At 63.5% G+C, this 8,976-nt stretch overlaps 1 protein-coding gene across 1 annotated transcript in view; it reads right to left on the reverse strand.

Annotated features, from left to right (window-relative positions):
* Nucleotides 1–852: 852 nt before the first annotated feature.
* The window catches only part of DNAH17 (dynein axonemal heavy chain 17), a 112,935-nt gene continuing 104,811 nt past the window's right edge, over nt 853–8,976 (reverse strand). The window contains exons 62-67 of the mRNA XM_040456779.1: nt 5,163–5,342; nt 4,651–4,833; nt 3,581–3,763; nt 3,072–3,215; nt 2,357–2,582; nt 853–1,358 (exon numbers count right to left, since the gene is read on the reverse strand). Coding sequence (XP_040312713.1) covers nt 1,111–1,358; nt 2,357–2,582; nt 3,072–3,215; nt 3,581–3,763; nt 4,651–4,833; nt 5,163–5,342 — 1,164 coding nt within the window. The 3' untranslated portion in view covers nt 853–1,110. The remainder of the gene's footprint in view (nt 1,359–2,356; nt 2,583–3,071; nt 3,216–3,580; nt 3,764–4,650; nt 4,834–5,162; nt 5,343–8,976) is intronic.

Here is an 8,976-nt window from a genome sequence, read left to right on the forward strand (position 1 = left end):
CCGGGCCTGTGGTGTCAGCTGGGTCGTTCCAGCCCGGCCACCCCCGCCGTGTGCAGCAGGCTGTGTGCCTGGGGGGGACAGTTCTTAGTCCTGTCTCCCCGGACAAGTTCAAAGGCCTGAAACACAAACAGGCTGAGGGCTTGTCCGAAGGGACGGGGATATCGGCCTTCCTGCGTCCGCTGCCGTGAGCGTCCCCTGGATCGCGGTTCACCGCGGGGAGGCCTCACTTGTCTGGAAGCCAGGATTCCCCGGCCCCGGCTCGCAGTTAGGCGGCGGAGGCTGAATCCCCCCCGGGGAGGAGGGGACCCCAGGGCAGGAGGAGAGGAAGGTGCCGAGTCCGCTAAGAAGGGACCCATGGACTCCGCTATTGTGAGAATGACACGTGAGTGACCTCCGAGGACACACATGTTTAAGGGGGGGGCCCGGTGTCCATGCTTGGTATGTTCTGTTCCCACGGTTTAGAAAGCGGGCAGGTGCAGCTCCGCCTGAGGGAGAAGTGGCCTCTGGAGTGGCAGGTCTCCAAACTCCGGCGATGGGAGGGGCTTTGTCATAACCCAGAGAGGTCCCGTGTCTCCGGGAGAAGGGGACTGTGTGGAGGTGGCAGCTCCTGGGAGGGAACACCCTGTCCCCTCACTGGCGGGTGGTGTGCGTATAGCCTCAGGCCAGAGGGTGTGACCGCCGCACCCAAAGCCTGTGTGCCACTTGTGGGAGAAGACAAACCCCTCGGCCCTCCGGCCCTCCAGCAGGTCGGGATCTGGGGGCTGGGGCCTCACCCCCAAGCCCGTGCCAGGCCCCTGGTGGCTGCCCGGTGCTGAGCTGCAGGCCGGCCCCTGTGAATCAGACAAGCACAGCTAAGTGACTTCGCTGTTTTAATCCAGACCGTGCCCCACTCTTCCACGCTGCCCCCTCCCTCTGGCTAGGCCACGTTTCCGTGGTTCTAAAGTGCCTGGGTTAGTTAGAACAAAAAGCAACCTGCAGTCTCTATAAAAATGAGTGGCCGTTGCAAGATTGAGCTTCTGTTGTCCGTTTGAAGTCGGGGTTCGGATCTGGCCCCGGGGAAGCGGGGGGCCTGCTGCAGGCCCCAGGCAGCCAGCCAGCCAGCCAGCCAGGCTAGACCTGTAAGAGCAGGGCCACGGCCGCCAGGATCCACTTGGCCGCCTTCTCTTTGGTTTTGAGGTTAAAGGTCCACACGTAGGTGGGGCCACGGATGCGTGTTTTGTACACAGGACACTCATACGTGTTCTTGGTCTCCATGCGGTCCACAGGAATGGCCTTGATGAAGACGACGGGCATGGCTGGCGTCAGCTCCTTCAGCCTTGCTTCGGCGATGACTCCGGTCTGGGTGTCCCAGCGAGCTCCTGCAGGACAGCGCGGCGAGGTCAGGGGGGCCCGTGGGGTCGTGCCCGGGCGCCATGTGGCGTGCTGGCCGTGAGCCACGCCGGGGGCTGGCGGGGTGCCGGGGCTGGACTGGCACAGGGGTGGCTGGAAGCGGAGCCGTGAGCGGAGGCCCGGGATGGGATGCGGTACACGCGGTGCCCCCCAGGACCCCGCCACGGGCCTCCGAGGGACAGCTCAGCCTAAAGCTCTCGGGGCCACCCGTTTACATTTGTGGTGTTTCCAGAACCTACCCGTCAGCCTTCTTAATTTCGGTGGCAGGAAATCGTACCTCCAGCTGAATGTTACGGGAGATTAACGTTCCCCGATGCCCTTCATATGTAGCGTCTAGCCTACGTGTGCACGCACGGTGCACGTGATTACATGTATGTGCACACGGAACTTTCATTTGCCTTTAACCAGACTGCTCTGTTTCTACTCATCCTGTTAATGGTGTTTGTATTTCCTGTCTGTAATTCCAAAATAAACACGTAGAGCGACTCTTGCTGTGCTCGTCTCTGATATGGGGACCGGGGAGCCCCGAGCCCTTGCTGGCCAAGCCCCGCACCCCCTAGGTGAGGGGGCGACGTGAGTCGCTGCGTGGGCCGGAGGTCTGTGGTGCGGTAGCTGCCACTCAGCTCCACGGGTCTGAGGGACGGGGCTGCCCGGTGGCCTCAGCGGGTGCAGGACGGGGTGGCTGGCGCCCCCGGACATCCGGCTGCCCCGGGGCTGCCTGCTTCTCGCTGTCCTGCGAGGGCCACGCCCCACACTGCCTTGAAACAGGTGCTCACGCCACTTTTGGCAAAGCCAAACCAGGCTGGCCGGGCTCTAGAAAAAGTTGTCTGAGCGTGCCGTCTCAGCCGTGCCACCCACCCCGGCCGGCGCCGGGCCTCAGGCCCACCCGCCCCTCCGCGCACCTCTCCCACCTGCTCCTCCAGCCACCACCTCTCCTCCAGCCCAGTGGGAGCGGCACCCCCGTTACCTTCCATGAAGAGCCCGTACACGTAAGCGCCCTCTCGGGGCGGGGCCGTCATGTCCTCCCGGTTCTTCTTGGTCACTTCCACGGACAGACACATCTTGTCCAGGGGCCACTCGTTCTTCCTGGCCATGGACTGCATGATGGCCGTGAGGAAGGACTGCGGGTTGAAGAAGCCGGCCAGCCACACGGTGGTGGGCAGGGCGAAGTCCGTCGTCCAGGCCTCGAGCTCCTGGTGGAAGTATGCCATCGGGGTGACGCCCCGACCTTCCCGAGCCACGCAGATGGGTCAGCGAGGCCCAGCCTACCTGTGCCACAGCGGTACCCGCCAACTCCAGTTAAAATGTAACGGGAAGAGGGGCATGGGGGGGGCCTCAACCTTTGAGGACAACTTGGGGGCCCGAAGGAGGCTTTGATGAGCCGGCTCCCCGACGGGTTCCCCCCTGGGTCTTTGGGCTGTGGCGGAGAGGACTGTGGCGGTCTATGGAAGCTGCCCCCGCCTCGGACCCGCCGTTTCCTCCCTGCTGCAGGAAGTGCCTGCACTGTCAGGCGTCTGTGTGGTGTGGGCCGCGCCCTTCCAGCCCTGCTGTGACACGGGCCAGCCCGGTGGGGGCCTCTGGCGGGGCCTACGGCCGCCCCTTCCCACCCCTCTCTCAGCCACAGTCCCGGAGGCCTTGCGGGGCAGGGCGGGCCTCCTGTGACTTGCAGAGACGGTCCTTACCCTGATTCGGAGTAGCAGGTCGGCAAACCAGGCCGCCAGGCCCATCATGGAGGGGTAGGCCCGGGCCACCCACGTGTCGGGCACAGTGTCATAGAACAGAGCCACGGACAGGTCCTCCATGTCGGTCGTGATGGTCAGCTCCCCCTAAGGGACAAACGGACAGGGCGCTGGTAGGCACGCAGACCGGGCTGGTCACGCACCTTGTCTCCCCCTTGCCCCCCCCCCGGCCCCCCCCCCCACCGCTGTGCCAGGGGCCCTCGAGAGAAAGCAGTTTGGCACGGAGCCCCGGTGTGCGCCACCCTGGCCTGGCAGGCCTGCAGCTCAGGACCAGGGAACCAAGAGGAGACCGTACTTCACTAGCGCCCAGGGCCGGTCCCCGCCCCCGCCCCCGCGTCCCGCAGCCGCCTTGCGAGGTGAGTCAGCTTGCGCCTTGCGAGGTGAGTCCGCTTGCGGCACCAGCCTGCCTCCGAAGTCGCGTCCCTGGGTCCCGGCTGACCCGTGTGTTTTACCTTTAGCCCCAGGTTCAATTCCTTCAGTGAGCGGCGCATCTCGTTGGTAAGGATGTTCATCCTCTCGCACTCCTGGAAGGCGACCACCACGTACGGGGTCTTCTCGGCTGACTTCGCCATGATCTCGGCCATGTTGAATGTCTCCGGGACCTTCTCCAGGATCTCCTCCAGCACGGCCTTCACCTAGAGGTCAGTCCCCGACAAGCCCCGTCACTGCACGCACCTGCCGGCCCATCCCCGGCGTCCAGGTCGGGGAGCCTGCGTTGCACGCCCACAGTTAGGACCCCTGGAGCAAAGGCGCTGGGGTGGGGGGGGGGTGTCTGAACAGCAGGGTGCAGGGGTGCAGCCACACATCTGACGAGAAGAGGGGATGCTGGCCGACAGGCTTTGACTATCTGGGTCCCGTCGTCAAGACCATGGGACTCTGGCCACGGGGGCAGCAGACCACCCTCGCCTGGTGCCTTCAGACATTCCTGAATGTCAGGTCATCTGACCGTGTCTGCCGTGTAGGCTGTCCCTGGGGACCGCGTGGTCACACCCTGTCCAGGAGTGGCCCGCATGGGGTCACGTACCCCACTGCGGTCGGGAGATGTGTGGTGTCAGTCATCACACCGAGAAAAGGGTCCTGAGGCCTCATAGCATCGAGGGTCTTGCGATCCGGAATTCGGTCTATTTACCGGGAAGCCCCTGCTTAGCTGCCTGTTACTAGAACCTGTCCAGGATTTCCTAAGCGGCGTAAAGGTGCCGATTGCACACGAGAAGGCAAGGGGGAGTGCAGGGAGAGGTCTTCCGTTGTCTGGGTTGTGTTACTGGGGTGAGCCCACCGTGGTCGTCTGAGCTCACGGGGAGGGACTGTTATGCGTCCAGACCGGTGAGCTCCTCCCTCGCCGCTCATGGGCCAGTTCGGCCACGTTAGAGGCTGAGTGGGGGGAGGCCACCCAGGGACTGGCCCCACTGGGGCCTGTCAGCCGGCTTGCAGCCCCAGCCCGCTTTCTGGGGACGCACTTTCCCACCCCAGGTTTTGGGCCCCGCCCCTTCTGTGCCGCTGGGCGCCGTGTTGAGACTCCTGCCTTCTCCTCCCGAGATACTCCGGTGCCTGCTCCTGAGTCGGTCTCTTTGGGCTGCATTTCCAGGACCGTGCGGAATAGTTTCTCTGAGGTGACTGTCAGAAAGCCGATCTCTGCATTGGGGTGCAGGCCGTACAGGTAGGGACTCTCGGGGGGCAGGTTCTCATTGATGTACTCGTGGTAACCCTGCAGAGGGGCGGTCAGTGAACAGGGCTGCCAAGGAACCTGTGTCCACCGTTGACGAGGCAATTCTGACCAGAATGTTCCGCCCACGCCTTGCCCTCTGTACCAACCCCACTGGTTCTCTAACACCCCCCACCCCAGCCACATGAACGAAGCCTCCACGCCCCCTCCCCAGAGGCTGTGTTTCAAGCCATCCCGGCCCTCTTGCCCAATCACTGATACTCTGTCTGTGACGCCAGGCTGGCCCCCCGGAGCCGGCCAGGACAGCATTGCCCTTTGCTGCTGTTGCGTCACAGGGTGAGCTTGTGTCCCCGAGAGAGGGCCCCCCTCACCTTGTAGTCCAGGTTCGGGGGGATCTGAAAGCCCGGGGCCAGCAGGGTCTCGCCCTCCAGCATCTCTGCCCGGACGTACTCCGCCAGGTACGTCCTGCAGAGCCGGCGGTCCCAGTCGTCCGTGATGTGGCCGCCGTACATGATTTCTCCAAACAAGTAGCGTAGGTCATCCCAGGGCACCTTAGGAAGGATGGAGGCGGTGAGGAGAAGTACCCCCTGCCCCGTTGGGGTCGGTAAGAACCGACAGTCGGCCATCAGTGTGAGGTGAGGGCCGGCTCCTGTCACCCCGTCGCCGCCCTGTCCGCTGCTCCCTAGGGTTACCAGGCCTCCCCTCCCCTCCCCCGACTGCCCCGCCCCGGCGGTGTCTCACCCGGAGGCCCGCCCCTCCTTGGCAGGGTCCCGCCTTCTCTGGCAAGGGCTGCCCAGCGGCTCCCCTCTGCCCACAGCCTGGCCTCTGTGTCCCAGGACGTCCCGCTCCGAGGCCTGCCCTGCAGCCCCAACTTGTGCCCTCGCTCGGGCCACCCTTGTGACCCCCTGCTCGGAAACGTGCAGCCACCCGTGACTCCTGACCAGAGCGGTTTAATTCTGTGCTGACTGGGGGTGTGGACGCTCGGATGCCGTTTCTGTTGGCCGGTCGGTCTGTGCAGTGTGTCCGTCCAGTGGGTCTTTCTTGCCATCCCGCTGGGCTTGCCTGGCGCCGAGTTTCCTGGCTCGTCGCCCCTTGTGTGCCCCGCGGGGCTTTGCAGCACCGGGAGCTTCAGCAGGGGAGCTCACCTGCCCAACCTGGGGCGTCTGACCTTATGCTCAGCCGGGAACGCTCCTTTCCACCACCACTCACCAAGGCGATGCCCGACTTCCGAAGCCAGCTCAAATGCCGCCTCCTCTGGGAAGCCAGCAGGTGAGCTCCGGCTTCCAGGCGCCAGCACATCGCTGTTCCTTGCACACACAGCGCCGCCCGAGGGGGATCCTTGTAGTCCAGGTTAGGGGGATCTGGAAGCCCGGGGCCAGGCACGGGAGCCACAAATGGCAGCCACACGCGAAGTTTCAGATTTGCCAGCACCCACGTAGGAGCCCTGTTCCAGCAGCAGTAACCATCACGGAGACGATGAATTAATGAGGTATTTTCCGTTCTCTCACCTGCCCCAAGAGTACTCAGTACAGCTCACATCCCACCCGCAGTTTGGACTGGCGGTCGGTCCGCGGCTGCCTCCTGACACGGTTAAGAGCTTGCTGATTGAACGGTTGATGGATTTGGTCTCCTTTTACTCAAAATATTCACATGCTGTAAAGTGTCATTTTGCGCCTGAAAATTTGTGCTCTGCCTCGTTATCTTGGGAATGTGCTGAGCTGCGTATTTCTGCGTTTTGCCTGTTTGCTTTGGGGACAGTCTGTTTGTTCTGGGAGGCCCCTGGCCCCACGAGCTGCCTCCTGTCCGTCCCCGCGGGGTGGGGGCCGTGGGACCAACAAGCAGGGACGGTGCCGGTGGGAGTCCTGGAGTGCACGTCGGAGACGGTGCCCGGCCTCTCCCGAGCTACTGCTCGGAGTCGGGGGCGGGGGGATACGAGCGTGGGACGTGGACCTCATCACAGGTGTTACCTAACGACAGAGGAGGGGTCCCGCCACCCCCAGCCTGGTGCACTTGGCTCGGCGGGAAGCGCATTCCTGTGTCCTTCACTGCTGTCTGCTGGGCACGCGTCCTCGAGCAGTTTCCTACCCACCTTGGCTTCTGTACGTGCGTACTACGGTGGGGCGAGAGTCTGAATAAACGTCTTTAAAAAACTCGAGCGAGACCGTTCCTCCCACGCGCATCTCCCCAGGAGACTTCTCTAACCGAAGTGCAGAGATGGCAGTGACCCTTCGTCGTGGCTGTTCCCAGCATGTGCTTGTTCGCGAGTGCTGGAAGGCGGCTGCCAGCGTTCAGCTCTGACTCTAGCCCTCCCAACCTACGGGTGGAGAAGGCCTCACCCTCCCCCTGGAGAGCTGACTGCTGGCCCCTCCTGCCTCCCGGGGCTGGGTTTCTCCAGGAACGAAGCCAGCACGCGACACCCTGCACTCGGACTCGGGCGGTGGCTGTCCCATGCGGTCAGGGCCAGGGCAGCGGCGCTGTTTGCCTTCAGAGGCCACCAGAGGTGGTCACAGATGGCCCCTGTCTTGGGCTGCTTGCGGGGAGCAGGCGTGCGGGGCTGTGCTCGCGTCTTGAGCCCTTTATGGCAGGGTGGGAAACGGGTGGGTGGCCCAAGACGTGCCCTTAAGCCAGCCGGGGGCTCTTCCCTTGCTTAACCCCTAAAGCTTGAGGCCGGGTGCCTGGTCAGGGGCAGAGCCGGGCTTCGCTTGCGACCTTGTCCCCAGGGCGTTGGGAGGGGTGCTGCCTGGTCCCGCCATCTGGCCCCCCGCCCCCCGCTGCTGCCCACCCCTGCGCCATGCCTCAGTCCCGTCTCTGCCGATTCGGGGGAGCCAAGGCGTATGGGGTACGCAGGCGTCTGCCTCTCCTGGGGGTCACAGCACTCCCGTGTCAGCGCCAGGCTCTCTGAGCCAGACTCCGAGAGGGACCGGGAAGGGGGGGCGGCCGGCCACTCCCGGTCCTCCAAGGCCCCTTGCAGATCACTGCACACATTTACTTCCGTTTTCAGGAGAACGAAAGCAGTGCTCTTGTTATCCAGGGGGAGTTTTCTGGCTCTCCCTTTAAACCTGGGTTCTGTCTCCAGACCCTGCACCCCGGGGAGGGGAGGTCCCTCATCCACTCCTCCCGCCCAGGGATTTCGGGGCAGGTCCCCAAAAATACCTGTCCCCGTGCAGTGTGCTAACAAGTGGGAAGATTGCCAGACAGCTGACAGGTGCTGCAGGGGTGGTGGTCAGGGCCTGGGTACCAACCGTCCTATCAGCCCACTGGGGTCACGGGGCAGGTTTTCTTTGACTAATAAGCTCTACGTGATGCGTCCTGAGCATGCGGCGGGAAGGGTGGGAGGGCAGAGAAACCCGCTGGGCACCAGGCTCGCCCTTACCTTGGTGTTGGCCTCGAGGTAGTTGTACAGCACGTTGATGGAGATGGTGAGGTCCCCATTGTTGAAGGGGTACGACCTGTTCCAGCCCTGGGCCCCGAACTTGCGCCTCTCGGCCACCACGGCGTGGAAATAGCACAGGGCGAATAGGATGCACTTGAACTCGATCTCCTTGGTGCACATCTCCAGGGTGTCCTGCGGGGGGGGGGGGGGCCACAGGGGCCCCGGCTGGGACCCGAGTCCTGCCTCTGCCAGCAGCTTGCTGGGGGCGGGAGGGGCAGGGTGGGCGGGGACTGGCCACTTGAGGACCCGGTCCACGAGGGCTGGAGGGGAGCATGATTTCTTGTGCTTCTGTCGTTCAGAAATGCTGTTCTATCACCTAAGTATTGATTTTAAGTCGGATTAAACTGCTTCCTAAATAAAACATTCCCAAACTCAGGACATTTCTGGATTCCTTTAATGAGAGGGACCGTCCTCGGCGGCGGCCAGCGCTCCCCCTCGTGTGCATGTGAACACTAGCCCAGACTCTCCAGGAACAGGGGCTCGCTGTGCGTTCTCGGCACAATGTGCTCCACAACGAGATCTCTGTAGGTGTTACCAGACGGTACGGGGTGTCTTGTCTTCCTTAAAAAAGGTTTCAGACCCCACTGGGGAGATCAAGTGAGCGCACCCAGAAAGTTCTGGTGCGGAACAGAAGATCGGGGGATATGCTAGGGGCTTGTGGAAGGGGTCCGGTGGCGCAGGGACTCTCGAGGAGGGAGGAGCCCCACCGAAGCAGGTGGAGGCCCCGTGGGGATGGGCCGTGGCGGGGGGGG

Source organism: Herpailurus yagouaroundi, unplaced genomic scaffold (assembly GCF_014898765.1).
Source record: "Herpailurus yagouaroundi ecotype Mexico unplaced genomic scaffold, PumYag 217, whole genome shotgun sequence".
NCBI lineage: Eukaryota > Metazoa > Chordata > Mammalia > Carnivora > Felidae > Herpailurus > Herpailurus yagouaroundi.